Source organism: Leptopilina heterotoma, unplaced genomic scaffold (genome assembly GCF_015476425.1).
Source record: "Leptopilina heterotoma isolate Lh14 unplaced genomic scaffold, ASM1547642v1 Lhet_14, whole genome shotgun sequence".
NCBI lineage: Eukaryota > Metazoa > Arthropoda > Insecta > Hymenoptera > Figitidae > Leptopilina > Leptopilina heterotoma.
In genome coordinates this window covers 5,935,012-5,953,534 of record NW_025110859.1, presented here as the reverse complement: position 1 = coordinate 5,953,534, position 18,523 = coordinate 5,935,012, and the positions used below count along the sequence as shown (strand labels likewise).

At 21.3% G+C, this 18,523-nt stretch overlaps 1 protein-coding gene across 7 annotated transcripts in view; it reads left to right on the top strand.

Annotated features, from left to right (window-relative positions):
- LOC122497786 (WD repeat-containing protein 47) overlaps positions 1 to 18,523 on the top strand; it is a 126,949-nt gene that overhangs the window by 87,045 nt on the left and 21,381 nt on the right. Inside the window, exon 1 of one of the 7 annotated variants that reach the window (XM_043605078.1) lies at positions 6,820 to 7,912. The exons of the other annotated variants lie outside the window; for them this stretch is intronic. Coding sequence (XP_043461013.1) covers positions 7,244 to 7,912 — 669 coding nt within the window. The 5' untranslated portion in view covers positions 6,820 to 7,243. Of the gene's footprint in view, positions 1 to 6,819; positions 7,913 to 18,523 lie in introns of those variants that run through there. 7 annotated transcript variants of the gene reach the window in all.

Below are 18,523 nucleotides of genomic sequence, written 5' to 3'. Positions count from 1 at the left end.
AAACAAAAAATGTGATCAACATTTCAATTATCTTTATAAATAAATAGCAAAATTTTTCGACAAAATTCAATTATTTTGAGGAACTTTAATAAAACTTATTGCAACATTCAATTATTTTCGTAAATAAAAATATTCATCACAAGAATTCAATTATTTAAATAACAAATAAAATTCTTCGCAGAAATTCAATTATTTTCAAATTTTTCTTAATTTAATAATTTGTATATCAGTTATTTTAATAGAATTTCACAAAAGAATTCAATTATTTAAAAAGAATTTTGACAAAATTCTGCACGAATATTTAATTATTTACTAAAATAATGAAAAATCCACTGGAATTCAATTATTAAAAATAGAATTTGCCTAAATTTTTTCGAAAAAAAACCTATTGTTTGAAAAATTTTTATCAAATTCTTCGCAACAAGTGAATTATATTCATAAATAATAAAACTCATCGCTGAATTTCAATTATTTTTAATATAATTTTAATCGAATTCCTCGAAAAATGTAATTATTCTTAAAAATTCTATTAAAATTCGTCGAAAGAATTCAATTATTTGAAAAATTTTTTAATAAAATTATGTAGAAGAATTCAATTTTAAGAAACATTTAATTATTCAATGAATTATTATTGTTTCTATTTAAATAATTAAATTCTCGTAGAATTTTCTAATAAAATTTTGTTTAAAGATTAATTTCAGTTAAAGTTTCAGATAATAATTAAATTTTAGCGAAGTTACTATAATAATAATTGCACTTTTTAGGAATAATTGAATATTGTAAAGGTTTCAAATTCAAATCTTTGATATAGGGATTAAGAATTAAATTATTGTCCAAAATTTTAATAAAATTCTTTTCATGAATTTAATTGTTTTAAAAAATTATTATTTAAATTCTTCTCAGGAATTCAATTATTTTTAAAAGAATTAATTAAATTCTTCAAAAGGTTTTCAATTATTTTCAAAAATTGTTATAAAATTCTTTAATAGAATAAATTTCATTAAAATTTTAATTAAATTCCTTAAAAGAAATTAAATATTTTCAAAAGTTGTTAATACAATTTTTCGTAAAAATTAAATTTTAAGAAACATTCAATATTATTTATTTTTGTATTTAAATAATTGATTTCTCGTAGAATTAAATTATTGTTTTTTGTACTTTTAACTAAAAATTCTGTAGAATTAATTTTTTTGAAAAAGTTTAGTTGAATAATAATTGATCTTATTGATTTAAAGTAGAATTTTAGTTAAAAATTCTAGAAAATGTTAATTGAATGGAAATGATTCAAATAATTTTTAAAAAATTACAGTAACAATATTCTTATAATAATAAAATAATGATTTTGTCAGTCGGGCATCTTTAATTATTATAAAACATAAAGAAATGGAACACTTCGAGTCGGAGACTCGGAGTGATCCATTTCTTTATGTTTTATAAAGTTGTTCAATTTGAAAAGGTTTGAATTTGAAATTTTTGAACATCTTAATTCCAATGAAAAAAATGATTAAATATTCATTTTAAATAAAACTATTGATATTTGCGAATAATTTTACTTTTGAAGAAATTTGTAAATAAATTTAATAAAACATTGTTTTGTGTGAAAGTGGGAAAAATATTCTCTTTAAAATCCCTTGGTCGCATCCTGTGCTCTTATTACTTCTACTAGGTATTGTTAATTAGCTTCTCCATGCAAATTCACTTGCTGGATGTCTGTGCCTGTTTCAGTGAAACTTCTCTTATTGTTGATGTTGATATAAAATTAACCTTGAATTTAATGAATGCCTTTTTAGAAAATTGCATTGTAATTAAATTGTCAATTCTTCATTTTCCAAAAATCGATTTTTTCCATTTTGTTTCAAATTACTTAATAATTTTATATTTGTTTTTTGTTATTTAGAAAATTATTTTCGATTACACATTTGCCTAAATTGTTTCTCGTCATATATGATTATATACACAAATAGTTAGATCTAAATTTTATAATGATATTGTTATTCTTCATTTTGTAATTGGTCACGTATAGTACTCCCAGAGGCGAAAGCCAATCGTAACATTTTGATTTTCCACTGCGGATCAATGAGATGGAGTAAAAGACTATGGATAAAAAGAGAGAAATTATAAACGGAGCGTATCGGAGAAAGTTTTTGATGAAAAATCAAAGTGAACATGCACATACTAATTTTAACTGCCCCACGAAAAAATAACAAGTTTCAAAAATTATGAAAAGAAAAATCAAGTACCCTTTTATATATGAAATTCGGGGAGAAAACGGAGAAATTATGCAATTCGATTTTATTGTCGTGAAACACATAATATCAGAATAAAATATTATCGTATTCGTAAATTAGAACTGTTGTCAGTAGCAAAAAGTAAAAAGGTACGTAATTTACCCAGGAATTGCACAAAAGGAGGGATTATAAAATTTATTTAACATTTACGAATAAGAAAATACAAAATAATGTGGGTTATAATTATAAATATCCAAAAATAAGTTTCTTCTAATTTTAAAGTATAAAAAGTATTGAAAGTGAACCGAAGCTTAGTTTTTGTTACTAAAGTACCTACTTGCTTTTAAGACTCGCATTAAAACTTATTCCTAAAATATTTTCTTTTTTCATAAATAATAATCAAGTTGATCGATTCGGACACCATATTTCAAAAAGAAAAAAATATTATTCTCAGTAAATTATGATTTACTGATTGAAAATTACTTTCGGATTATTAGTTGTGTGTTAGAGGAATTTCTGTTTTGTTTTGTGGTCGTTTCAAGTGAATAATGGGGGAGCTGCAACATGTTTCTTAACGCCTATACTGTATTTCTCATATCCGGCGATTTCTAGAGAGTTTACAATAATTTACGGCGATTAGATGAGAAAAACGGGAGCGAAAAAAAGAGATAAGTTGCAGCGAAAGTTAATGCGTTTAGCAGAGTCTTCTCTGCCGAGAACAGCCCTTGTGTTAATCAACTGGATTTTATTAATAATATAATAATGTGTGACAAATTGAATTTTATACACCTCGACAACGAAAAAGACTTAAATGTTTTACATTTAAATATACTTTTTAAAATTTATTATTATAATTATTAACTATATTAATCTTCGTATTCTTTCATTCATTCTGTCCGCTCTCCGAAGTTTGAAGTTTGTTTCTGTGTATGCTTTTGTTTTTTTTTTTTTCTTTAAAAAATACTGTTTGACAAATCGAAAATAAGGTATTTTTCATGATAACATTTTTCGAGGAATTCGATTAAAATTGTAAATAAAAATAATTGAAATTCTGCAATGAGTTTTATTATTTGTGAAAATAATTGAATCTCAAAGAAAAATTTTATTATTTTTCAATAATATTTAATATTTTCGAAGAATATTATTACTCTCGAAAACAATTGAATTTCTGCAATAATTTGTAACTTTTCTAAAATTAAATTTTTTTTCGTGTTTTTAACTAAACATCTTCTATAAATCCAATATTTTTAATAATTATTGACAAAATTCTTTAAGAATTTTCAAATTTATTTGGGGGCCATCCACATATTACGTCACACTATTTTTGGTCATTTTTGACCCACTTGTCTACAATTCAATTTTACAAAATTTCAATTATTTGTAAATTTTTTAATTAAATATATATTAGAAAATAAAAACTTAAAATAATTTTTGAAAAAAATTCCATTAAACTGTTTCAAAAAATTTAATTCCAAAGAATTGTCAGTAAAAATATATAAAAAATTAAGATTTTTAAAGATTTTAATTTGAAACCTTTTCAAAATTCGATTATTTCTAAAAATTCACGCTCTAATGCTTTTAATATTCAATTATAATCTAAAATTTTAACTTAAATCTATTTTTAAATCAATTTTTATTAGGAAATTCTACTACAATTGAATTATTTAAATAGAAAAAAAAATAATTTATTGAATAATTGCATGTTTCTTAAAATTGAATTCTCAAAAAGAATTTTATAAATAAATTTTTAAATAATTGAATTCTTTTGAAAAGAATTTTAATAAAATTTTTTCGAAATAATTACATTTCTCAAGGAATTTGATTAAAATTGTATTAAAAATAATTGAAATTCTGCAATGAGTTTTATTATTTAGGAAAATAATTGGATTCCTAAAAAGAATTTTATTACTTACAAAAATAATTGAATACCTGTAAAAATTTGATTATTTATGGAAATAATTGAATGATTGCGAAGAAATTTATAAAAAGTTTGTAAATAATTGAATTCCTGTGAAATTTTTCTTATTTTATGAAAATAATTAAAGGTTTGCGTAGAATTTTATTAAATTTTTTTTAAATAAATGAATTCTTTTGGACAATTTTTTTAAAATAGTAAATATTAAAAACCATTGAATTGAGGAAAGTTTTTAAAAATAATTGAAATTTTGCCAATAATTTTATTCAACTTTTTGAAAGTAATTGAATTTCGGAGAAGAATTTAATTATTTCTAAAGATAATTGAAGTTTTGACCAGAATTTAAAAAAATTTTCGAACATAGGTAATTGAATTTCTGTGAAGAATTTTATTACTTTTGAAAATAATTGAATTTCGGAGAAGAATTTTATTATTTATGAAGGTAATTGAAATTTTGTTGAGAATTCAAAAAAAAAATTTTTGAACATTTTTAAAACTTAATATAATATTTAAAAAAAATTCAATTATTTTTAAAAATTTAAGCTATATTATTTTTAATTTTCAATTATTATCTAAAATTTTAACTGAAATTTATTTGTAAATAAATTTTTAAATAATTGAATTTTTTTGACGAATTTTAATAAAAATTTTTAGAATAATTACAGTTATTGAGGAATTCGATTAAAATTGTATTAAAAATAATTGAAATTCTGCAATGAGTTTTATTATTTATGAAAATAATTGCATTCCTAAAAAGAATTTTTTTATTTACAAAAATAATTGAATCCCTGTAAGAATTTTATTATTTATGAAAATAATTGAATGATTGCGAAGAAATTTATAAAAAGTATGAAAATAATTAAAGGTTTGCGTAGAATTTTATTAAATTTTTTTTAAATTATTGAATTGTTTTGGACAATTTTTTTAAAATAGTGAATATTAAAAATCATTGAATTGAGGAAAGTTTTTAAAAATAATTGAAATTTTGCCAAGAATTTTATTAAAATTTTTGAAAATAATTGAATTTCGTAGAAGAATTTAATTATTTCTAAAGATAATTGAAGTTTTGAAAATAATTGAAATTCTGCAATGAGTTTTATTTTTAACGAAAATAATTGAATCCCTGTAAAAATTTTATTATTTATGAAAATAATTGAATGATTGCGAAGAAATTTATTAAAAGTTTGTAAATAATTGAATTCCTGTGAAGTTTTTATTATTTTATGAAAACAATTAAAGGTTTGCGTAGAATTTTATTAAATTTTTTTTAAATAATTGAATTCTTTTGGACAATTTTTTTAAAATAGTAAACATTAAAACACATTGAATTCAGGGAAATTTTTAAAAATAATTGAAATTTTGCCAAGAATTTAATTAAAGTTTTTGAAAATAATTGAATTTTGAAGAAGAATTTTATTATTTATAAAGATAATTGGGATTTTGTGGAATTTTTTTGGTGAATTTTATATAACATAATTGAATTTTTTGATAAGAATTTTATTCATTTTGAACATAATTGAATTTTTGTAATTTGTAACTTCTTCAAAATTCAATTTTTTAATGTTTTTAACTAAAATTCTTCTATAAATCCATTATTTTTAATAATTAATTAAATATATATTGACAACTTTAACTAATTTGAGAAGATTTTGAATTATTAAAATTTTTCAAAAATCTAAGTTGATTAAAATTTTTAATTAAATTCATTCAACATTGAAAGTTTATAAAATTTCAAATTGATACAGTTTGAAGTTCATCTATTTATGAAAATTGTAAACGCAACTCTTTTAAAATTGAATTAATTTTGAAATATTTAAGTAAAATTATTCATTAAATAATTTATTTATTTTATTATATAAATGTTCAAGATTTAAGTTATTTAAAAAGAAATTTTTGTCAGAAATTGAAAAATTGAAGGTTTTGTATTAGAATTTGTGGTGTTTTTATAGTTTATGAGTCAAACCAAAAAGACCCAAAAATTCAGAAATTTCTTATAAATTCTAAAAACTTAATTTTTTCAGTGAATAAAAATTCTTGACTTTTTATTTGTTTGCGAATAGTAAATTGTAAGAAATTTTCTAATTTTCTAATTATTCAATCAATTTAATTCTTATTTGCGAAAGAGTGTAAGACATAATAGAAAAATAAAAAAAAGCAAACAAAAATAAGATATGTAATGAATAATAATTTTAATCAAAGTATATTATTTATATATAGATGCGGTAATAAAATGAAAAAATAAAACATAAATTTTTTAAATTATCAATTATTTAGTTTTTAAATTGCTAATAAAATGCAAATGCGTTGCTAAAAAAAAAGTATATAGTTATATCAAAAAGGACGTTGAACTGAAGAGAGAAATTGCAGAAAGATTTGTACTTGTTTTTTTTTTCATCAATTTTCTGCACGGGAAGAAGGGAAAAATTTAAAATTATTTTGTAGCTAGTTTTTCAAAACAAGAGTAATTTTTTGAAGTTGACTTGTGCTTATGTTAGTGGAATAATAGCATAATCAGTTAAATAAGCAAAGAGAGAAATTGGGGATAAATTGCATTCATTGTAACAGTGGGAGAGAAGGAAAGGGGAGATTGAAGAGAGAAGTGGGTCGTTTCTCATCCATTCGAACTCACTCGGCAAGAACGTTTCCTACGCACTTGTTCGCTACTCGCAGTTCAGTTCAGTTCGCTCTCTTAGAAAATTTGAATTTGATAATTATTTTTGCCAAAAAAAACTTTTCTCGTGAATTTTTCCCCTCGAAAATATTTGCTAAAAGTGAAGTGTTTGGTGGTGTTCGTAGTTTACTTTACAGTTATTGAAAATTAAATAACGTTTTTAATTTGAATAACGTTATAAATTAAAGGAGAAGTTGATAAAATAATATTATATTACCATATAATAATTATCTACAATTGCATAATGAAAAACGTGCTTGGCAAAGTTATAATTATTACAGACCAAACTTGTTTTAGTCCATAATGTATGCTGAAAAATTTGAAAAGTTTAGTTGATCTATTTTAGTGAATATTAGAAATTAAGTGAAATTACTCGCTGATTAGTGTTTAAAAGTAAACAAGTATTCGAGATTTTTTTAACAAAGAGGAATGGGAGACATTCGAATTCTCGATCCTAGAATGGATCCACGTTTTGGAATTGACAATAAGCATCGACCATGGCCCCCTTTGTACAGAAGTCCAGCATCCTCGCGAGGACCGTCCTTTTGTTATCGCCCCATGCCCATGGAAACTCTAACCCAATGGATAACTCCCGTACCGGAATACAATTATGTTCCGGCAAGAATGCCATCAAATTCCTGTAATAAAGGTCGTGATTATTACTATTTAACGCCATTGTATCGAAATGCGATGCCACCACCGGCACAGGCACTGCCGCCGATGCAAATTTCCCAAATGGGAATGCCACCGAGACTGATGTTAATGGAAAGACCGAGAACAAGGGCCAAAAGTTCAGGAGGCACTGGCCTCAAAGGTAGCGCGCCACCTTGCACATGTTCTGTGGGCCGAACACGTTCACTGGAGGATGTTCGAAGTGAAATTAGTGAATGGGAAGAGTATCATGATGAAAATGGAAATCGCATTAGGACGACACCAAAAAATGGAGTAACGAAATGTAATCGAAGGTCCATGGAGAATTTGCTCGAAGTGGAGGGAGACGAGACGTGTCTCAATGGAACGGGAAAATCGGGGAAGAGTAAAAAAATTGAGGAGCGAAGAAGTGAAAAGTGCCTGGGAAAACGAAGAGGGAGTTATATGGTACGTTCAAAATGTTTCAAATTTGCTGAACTTCAAAGAGGAGAGCTAACTTTTTATTAATTAATATTAATAAATATTAATTGATTAATATTACCATCTTTTATAGATTAATTATTATCTTCTTGGATTTTTCCAAAAGTGGTCATTTTTTCCTACTCTCAACTTATTGATTGCAATTGTTATACACTGAAAACAAAAATTTATTTAATTCAATTAACTTGACATAAAAAAGGCCTTTTCATTATCTTACAAATGAATATTTAATACGGTCAAACAAACAAAAATCACTATAAGACTAATAAGACTAATAAGACTATATCACTAATAAGACTCTACACTAACTTGACTATTATTTAACTGTTATTAACTTGACTACTATTTACTTGACTATTATTTAATTGACATCAATAAATACTATTTGATTCAAGTAAATATAGAAATTGATAATAGTCAATTAATCGTTTCTTTGAATCAAATACATTTTTTTCTTCAGTATAGATGCACAGGGTTGCCACAGTCAGGGCTCGAACTAAATCCGTTAATCACGTAAAAGTACCTAAAAAGTCTGATTTTTTTAAAAATAGGTCCGTAATTTGATAAAAAAAAAGGATGAAAAGTTCGTAGATTGTACGATTATAATTTGGATAATTTTAGAGTAAATTACAAATGATTGCGGAAATTCAATTATTTTCAAAAGTAATAAAATTATTTAAAGAAATTCATTTATGTTCAACAATTTTTTTAAATTCTTGTTAAAATTTCAATTATCTTTAGAAATAATTAAATTCTGGTCAAAAGTTCAATTATCTTTAGAAATAATTAAATTCTTCTCCGAAATTCAATTATTTTCAAAAATTTTAAAACAATTCTTGGCAAAATTTCAATTATTTTCCATTAAAATTTCAATTATCTTTAGAAATAATAAAATTATTCTACAAAATTCAATTATTTTCAAAAATTTTTCTGATTTCAATGATTTTTAATATATACTATTTTAATAAAATTACCCAAAAGAAATCAAGTATTTAAAAACAATTTTAATAAAATTGTACGCAAATATTTAATTATTTTCATAAAATAATACAAATTTCACAAGAATTCAATTATTTACAAACTATTTATAAATTTTTTCGCAATCATTCAATTATTTTCATAAATAATAAAATTTTTACAGGGTTTCAATTATTTTCGTAAATAATACAATTCTTCTTTGGAATTCAATTATTTTCACAAATAATAAAACACATTGCAGAATTTCAATTATTTTTAATACAATTTTAATCGAATTCCCCGAAAAATGTATTTATTCTAAAAAATTTTATTAAAATTCGTCAAAAAAATTCAAATATTTAAAAATTTATTTATTAAATGAATTTCAGTTAAAATTATAGATAATAATTGAAAATTAAAAGTAATATATAGCTTGAATTTTTAAAAATAACCAAATTTTTTTAATATTATATTGAGTTTTAATTATGTTCAAAAATTTTTTTAAAATTCTCAACAAAACTTCAATTATCTTTAGAAATAATTAAATTCTTCCCCGAAATTCAATTATTTTCAAAAATTTAAATAAAATTCTTTTTAGGAATTCAATTATTTTCATAAATAATAAAACTCATTTCTGAATTTCAATTATTTTGAATACAATTTTAATTGAAATCCTCGAAAAATGTAACTATTCTTAAAAATTTTATTAAATTTCGTCAAAAGAATTCAATTATTTAAAAATTTGGTAATAAAATTCTTTATGAGAATTGACGTTTAAGAAACATGCAATTATTCAATAAATTGTTGTTTTTAATTTAAATAATAGAATTCTAGTAGAATTTTCTAATAAAAATTGGTTTAAAAATAGATTTAAGTTAAAATTTTAGATTATAATTGAATATTAAAAGCATTAGAGCGTGAATTTTTAGAAATAATTGAATTTTGAAAAGTAAGGTTTCAAATTAAAATCTTTTAAAATCTGAATTTTTTATATTTTTACTAACAATTCTGTGGAATTAAATTTTTTTGAAAAAGTATGGAATTTTGTTTGGAATTATTTTAAGTTTTTATTTTCTAATATATATTTAATTAAAGAATTTACGAATAATTGAAATTTTGTAAAATTGAATTGTATATAAATAAATTTGAAAACTCTCATAGAATTTTTTCAAAATTATTAAAAATAATTTATTTATAGAAAATGTTTAGTTAAAAACACGATATAAAATTTAATTTTGGAAAAGGTTACAAATTATTGCGTAAATTCAATTATTTTCAAAAGTAATAATATTCTTTGAAAGAATTAAATATTATTTAAAAATAATAAAATTCTTCTTTGCGGTCGTCCATATACCACGTGGACACTTTGGGGGGGGGGGGGAGTTTGAAAATGTCCACGATCCCATGTATTTTTGTGTCCACAAGGAGGGGGGGGTTAAAAATCTTTGAAAAACTGTCCACGTGGTATATGGACGACCCCTTTGGGATTCAATTATTTTCACAAATAATAAAACTCATAAATTTCAATTATTTTTATTTACAATTTTAATCAAATTTCTTGAAAAATGTAACTATTCTTAAAAATTTTATTAAAATTCGTCGAAAGAATTCAATTATTAAAAATTTGTTGATAAGATTCTTTATGAGAATTGATTTTTAAGAAACATTCAATTCTTCAATAAATTATTTATTGTTGTATTTAAATAATGGAATTCAAGTAGAATTTTCTAATAAAAATTGATTTAAAAATGAATTTCAGTTAAAATTTTAGATAATAATTGAATATTAAAAGCATTATAGCGTGAATTTTGAGAAATAATTGAATTTTGTAATTAATTTTTTTGAAATAGTGTAATTGAACTTTTTATATATTATTTTAATTTTTGATTTTCTAATATATATTTAATTAAAGAATTTACTAATAATTGAAATAATTGAAGAATTTATGAATAATTGAAATTTCGTAAAATTGAATATTGTAAACAAATGTACTTGAAAATTGTCAAAGAACTTTTTCGAAAATTATTAAAAATTAATATAGATAATCGATTTAAAGAAGAATTTTAGTTAAAAATTCTTGTAAATAATAATTGAATTGTAAGTGATTTTATCACTGAGTCATTTTTAATTATTATAAAACATGAAGAAAACGATCACTCCGAGTCGAATCACTCCGAACTCGGAGTTATCGATATCTTTATGTTTTATAGTTATGAAAAATTTAATTTATAGTTTTAAGTAAAATGTTTTCTTAAAATGATAAAATTCTTCATAAAAATTCAATTTTAAGAAATTGATTTATTTTTTATTTGTTTATTTTTGTATTTAAAATTTAAATAATTGAATTCTCGAAAAATTTTCTACTAAAAATTGATTAAAAAATGAATTTCACTTAAAATTTTAAATTATAACAATCAATGAATGGAAATTCGATTTTTATTTTGAAACTGGAAACTGATTTTATTTAATAATACAAATACCTAGTATTTGTTATTATAAAACTATAATAATACTTTTTGTATTTTTGATTGTTTTTTAGAATGTTTAGAAGAAAAATTAATTTTTTTCCTTATGAATTATATCGTTATTATAGAAAGTAACAGTTTATTAAAGTTTCTTATTAATTTTATTTTCGAAAGTACTTTCCAATTTTATTATAAATTCTAAATGATATGATTATTATTATATCTACGCAATTTTTAGCCATAGTAACTAAGTAATTCAGTATTTAATGTAAATAATATATATTGTGCGTAAAAGAAATATTATTTTTTCTTCATAGAAAGAAATAAAAACTGAGTTTATAGAAAAACTTTGACTATTCATAATATCTATTAGAAGGAAAAAAAATTGTAGTTATGAAAGGTCTGTTTGATGAAAAAAAAAATTCAATTTCTGTAGTAAAAAACTTGTTTTATAAAAAAAATGTTGAATTCTATATAAAAAAAAATTTATTTTTTATAATAAATCTTTTGTGACATCACATTAATTATTTAATAGAAAGTTGACAAACATAATTTTGTTTCATTATATCAGTAAGTTTTTCGTAACAATAATAGACAATTATCAATCAATTATGGATTATAAAAATTATAAGGTGATAATAAAGTAAGTCGTAAATTTTCAATATTCATTACATTATTATTTGATAGTAACACTAATTTGTGAATACTATTTTATATTTTTTATAAGTGAATAAAAAAAGATAGTTACGCCGAATATTGCTATAAATAATTTTATTTTTTCGCTATAAAATTATTTCGCTATAAAAAAAAAATAGTTTTACTATATACTTTAATAAATGGCACCTAAAATTTTTTTGACTTAGGTTACACTTTGAATTTACTTGTCAATTGCTTTTGCTTATTTCAAAATTAAAATATTCGTAATTAAAATTGGAAAAATAATAATTCCAAGTTCATAGAACATGAAATGAACGTAAAATCCTAATTAGGATAAAAATTAGAAAGTTATAGAAGGAGGTCGGTAGCGCTGTAGCAAGTGCATTTGGTCTTATTATTTTTAATTTAAATTTGCTATATAACAATTTAAAAATAAAACTTGAATAATGTGTGATTAAATTATTTTTTCCTATGGTAAATTGAATTAGAAAAAAGTATTAATTTATCACTGCAATAAATTTTACGTGTTCTTTTTCATATTTTGTCCTTTTATTTAGAATTAATTTATTATAGAAAGAATAAAAGTATTACAGTAATTTGGATGAAAAAAAAGAGTAGTAAAAGTTGTTTGAAATTATTTTGTGGTATTAAAAAGTGAATAATTCATGTCCTCATTTTCACGACCTTATTTTTCTTTACTATACATTATTTATTTTTTCACTTGAGAAAAACTATGATCATCAGTTTCGCTTCTCTAATCTCTATAAACACTGCCATCAGTAAAACATCAACAAATTTATTTTATTGTCAACATAAATTCGCCTAAGGAAGTGGTCATCTTTATTATAACAATAAGCTTTTTCCGATTGTTTATCTATAAAGAATAAATATTTGAACAAAACTTTTTCCTTTTTCTATTCATTCTATTTCGACATAATTTTGTTTAAATAGTAACACAACTGTTTTGTGATACAAAGTACCTATCATTTTATAATTTATAATTTAAAATTTCATACACTTGAAAATTTATCATTATCTTGATAATTAGGAAAATAAATATTTTTCTGTATATAGGAAAAGAAAATTTGAACTTTAAAAAACGGAACAGAATTTAGAATGTACTTGATAATCAAATTTTTGTATAACTTCTATTGAAGGAAAAAAGAATAAAATAATTTTAAAAAAGTTGAAAGTTAATTTTTAAGTATAAATAATAAATAAGTGAATATGAATACGAATAGCAAACAAATTCGGAACAATTTAGAAGTTTTGATTGTGTTATTTTTCTACGATGAAAAGAATAAGTTTTTAAACCGAAAGTGCGAAAATGAACATTGAAAGTTTCCCACTCCATGTGAGGGATATTTATTATGAAGATGAATGACCGAAAAAAGTATGTCACACCTCGAATACAAGGCAGGTTTCTCCAGATTTCAATACTCCAGTTAATTCAGTATTTATATATTATAGTCGGTGAATATTCGATTTTAAGGTCCGGTTTTTTTGACGAAAATTGCCAAGCAAACGTATTATTTACTCTTACTTAACTATATAGGTGTGCATATACACAACTTATGGTTCTAAGGAGATTTTTATCTGCATATACCATTGGGGCTTTAATCTATGACGTAAATTGCAAATGATCTGTCCGGTTGAACTAGTTTTCGTTGAAAAGCAGATATTCCAGATATGGCTTGCTTGCAAATGACGTATCAAATTAATTATAAAAGAAAAAAAAGAGATAAAAAAATGAAGATAAGTGCGGAAAGGAAATCTAAGCGACAAATGCATTAGAAAGGTTTCATTGGGAACTGTCGCTTTACGCAACTTTTACTTACTTTTATCACGCGTTGTGAATGAATGCATTATTATCTTTTTGTATATGAAAACTGTTTGAATCATAATATACTTTATTTTGATTGAGATAACTTTGCATAAATTAGTTTTATCAGAATAAATAGAAGTTGCGTGTAGATTTTGGTTTGTATCATTTCAACATTGGGGGTCATATTTTGGTATAAAAATACTATAAAATTATTGATATATGAAATATAAAACTAGGATCTCCATTGAAAAATTAGTGGCACGCTTCAGCAATTATGAGCCAGAAAGGAATATATAAATATTATTAAAATAAATAAGATAAATAAATATTAAAATAACCCTATAAATATTATTTTTAATACAGTAGAATTTTCAACAAATATCAGTTTTAATATATAGTGAGACATTATTTTAACAAAAGTTTTACTGCGTGCAGAAAAATGAAATTCTTATTTAATCTTCAACTAGCAATAACAAACTTCTTTCTACCTTTTTAAAATAAAATTATCAATTTTAAAAATAATAGAATTTAAAAATTTTCTAATTTAAATTTTTGTTGAAAACACTAAAAAATTCATTTTTTGAGAAAGTACAAATAATTGCAGAAATTCAATTATTTAAAAAAAAAATAAAATTCAACCATGTTCAAAATTTTTAAAAAATTCCAATTATATTTATAAATAACAAAATTCTTACCCAAAGTTCAATTATTTTCATAAACGTCAAAAAAAATTATTGTCCTAATTTTAATAATTTTCAAAAAAATTTTCTAATTTCAATGATTTTTAATATCAACTATTTTAATAAAATTTCCCATAAAGAATTCAAATTTTAATTACTATTTTACTAAAATTTCACAAAACAATTCTAATATTTAAAAAAAAAAAAATGTTAAAAAATTTCTCTCAAACATTCAATTAATATAAAAAATATTAAAATTTTTCGTAAGAATTCAATTATTTTCAAAAATAATAAAAGTCTTTACAAAATTTCAATTATTTCAAAGATTTTAATCAAAATTTTTGTAAAGAATTCAATTTTTTTTATAAATAATTAAATTTTTCAGGGGAATTCAATTATTTTTTTCAAATTTTAACAAAATTCTTCACCAAAATTGAATTATTTTTATAAATAATAAAATTCTTCTGACGAATTCAAGTATTTCGAAAAATAATAAAATGCTTTGCAACATTCGAATTATTTCAAAGATTTAAATCAATATTATTGTGAAGAATTCAATTATTTTTAAAAATAAGTAAATTTTCTAGGGGATTTCAATTATTTTTGAAAATGTTAACAAAAAATTCTTCATAAAAATTCAATTATTTTCATAAGTAAGAAAATTCTTGTGAGGAATTCAATTATTTCAAAGGTTTCAATCAATTTTTTGGAAAGAATTCATTTAATTTCATAAATAATAAAATTCTTCTTAGAAATTAAATTATTTTCAAAAATAATAAAATTGAAAAATTTGAATGATTTTAAAGATTTTAATCAATTTTTTGGGCAAGAATTCAATTAATTTTCTAAATAATAACATTTTTCTTAAGAATTTAATTTTTTTTTTTCAATTAAAATCAATGCAAAAATTCAATTATTTCTATAAATAATAAAACTCATTGTAGAATTTCAATAATTTTTTCATACAATTTTTAATTAATTCCGCGAAAAGTGCAATTATTTAAAAAAAATTTTATTAAATTATATTTATAAAATGAAAAATCTGATTTAATTAAATAAAATTGATTTTTTCGAAAAAATTTTTAAATAAAATAATAGAATTTTCAAATAATTTGCAGAAATTCAATTATTTGAAGAAAACATAAAATTCAACTATGTTCAAAATTTGGAAAAAATTCTCCTAAAAATCCCAATTATCTTTATAAGTAACAAAATTCTTTTCCAAATTTTTTTTTTTTCATAAATGTTAAAAAAATTCTTGTCCTAATTTAAATAATTTTCAAAAAATTTTCTAATTTGAATGATTTTCAATATCTACTGTTTTAATAAAATTTCCCAAAAAGAATTGAATTATTTAAAAAAAAGTTTAATAAAATTTTATGCAAACAATTAATTATTTTCATAAATAATAAAAATTTGGCTGCAATTCAATTATTTTCATAAATAATAAAATTTTTTTAAGAAATTTAATTATTATTTTTCATAAAAAATAATTTTAAATTCTAGAAAATAATAATTGAATTAAAATGATGAAAATAATTTTGATGAATTTACAGTAACAATATTCTTATATGTAATATAAAATAATGATTTTATCTCTCGTTCATCTTTAATTATTAGAAAACATGAAGAAATCAATCACTCCGAGTCTTCGACTCGGAGCAATCGATATCTTCATATTTTATAACAGTACTTTTATAAGTTGTTTAATTTAAAAAAAAGGTTTGAATTTGAAATTTTTGAATGTCTTAATTCCTGTGGAAAATCCTGTTCCAAAAATAAGATTAAAAGTAGGAATTGTGCAAATATTTTTCTTCCTTTTCTAAAACAAAATAATAATTTTGTTAAAAAAATTGTGATTCATGAACAAAAATAATGCAAAATAAATAAATTTTCTATTTCTTAATCACAGTTGTTTAACAATTTTCTAATTTTGCTTAGAAGTAAAGAACAAAAATCTGCATAATTTTAATTTGACAAAACATAATATTTAACAAAATTTTAGTCTTTTAATGAAAAGAAGTGAAAAAAATTCTGATGATTTCTATTTATCATTACAATTTTGAATTAATTATAAAATAAAAATAATAAAAATTTTTACAGAAATTCAATTCTTTTTAAATATTTTAATAAACTTTTTTGCAATAATTCAATTATTTTCAAAAATAATAAAATTCTTCTCTGTAATTCAATTATTTTTTAGAATAATAATAAAATTCTATTCAAATTAAAAACCATTCAATTCAATTATTTTCATAAGTAATAAAATTCATAGCAGGATTTCAATTATTTTTAATACAATTTTACAGGAATTGCTCAAAAATTTTAATTATTCTTAAAAACTTATTTTCAATTCCTCGAAAAAATAAATTATTTAAAAAAATGTTTTTTTTTAAATTCTATGGAAGAATTGAATAATTATTTTAAAAAATTTAATAAAATTGTTTGAAAGAAATTAATTGTTTTAAATACGATTTTAATTAAATTTTTTTGAAATAATTCCATTTTTTTAATTTTAATAACATTTTTCTAAGAATTCAATTATTTACACGAATAATTTTTCGAAAGAAAAATTATTAAAGATTATTAAAGATAAATAAAAAAATTACCCCCGAAAATTCAATTATTTTCAGGTATTTTAATAAATTTTTTTTCAAAATTCAATTATTTTCATAAATAACAATATTCATCATAATAATTCAATTATTTTTAAAAATAATAAATTTCTTCTTGGAAATTCCATTATTTTAAAAAATTCTCATAAATCGTTTGCAATAATTCTATTATTTTCATAAATAATAAACTGTTTTTTAGGAATTTAATTATTTTCAACAAAATTTAATAAAATTTCCCACAGATATTCAATTATTGACAAATTTTTTAATAGAATTCTTTGTAAAATTTAACTATCTTTAAAAACTTTTCGCAATTCAATGATTTTCAATATATACTATTTTCATAAAATTTCCAAACAGAATTCAATTATTTAAAAAATGGTTTGTTAAAATTTAATTCTTTTCATTAATTCAATTATTTAAATTAGAATTTGCATAAAATTATTCGAAAGAAAGGAATTATTTAAAATTTTTTATAAAATTCTTCGCAAGAATTAAATTATTTTGAATTCTTTCATGAATAATAAAATTCGTAGCAGAAATTCAATTTATTAGCAGGATAAGAAAAGAGTAAATATTTTTTATGAAAATTAGGAAAAAATCAGGAAAATAAAAAATATGGAATGGAAATTTTGTCAATTTTGCGAAGTGAATAAAACGAGTTTTTTTTTCTTTTTTTTGACATTAAAAAAAATGAAAATAACCCACAAAAATTAATATTCAAAACAAACAAATGAATGCAGATAATTTGCTAACGGAAAGGAAACTTACGATTATTATAATTAATTATTAAGATAAATTTTCGATTTTCTAGATCAAGTAGAATATAAACTATTTTAAAGGAGATTATTTTAATGATGATGCAATTTAATAACTCACCGTTTTTTGCAATAATGTAGAAGAAAAATAAAAACAGTTGACAGTATAATAATGATGCCTAAATTTCAAAGAAACTACAATTATTTCGTGTTTATACATGCAATCGTTACAGGGATTCGACAGTTAATATATAAAATTACCTTTGATAAAAGTACATTTATTATTTTCTTATTACAACCGTGCATTAGAATTACCTACTTCCGGACGCATGCAAAAAATTTTGTGCCTCGAGTGTTTATTGTGACATATTTAACGGTATCAGAAAATTACTTTACCATTGGTATATTAATCGGACCAATATTGGGAGCCATTTTCTCAATTGGTTTTTCGAAAAATTAGATATTGAAAGTCACGACTTCGGCCAAAGTTTTTTTTTTTGCACTTCATTTACTAATGCTTTAGAGTAAGCAGCGGATTTTTTTGTATTGTTTGTTTTTGGTAATAGTTTTTTTGAACCTTAAAACCTTAAAAATGGACTTTTTTCTTCAAACTGCTGCCAA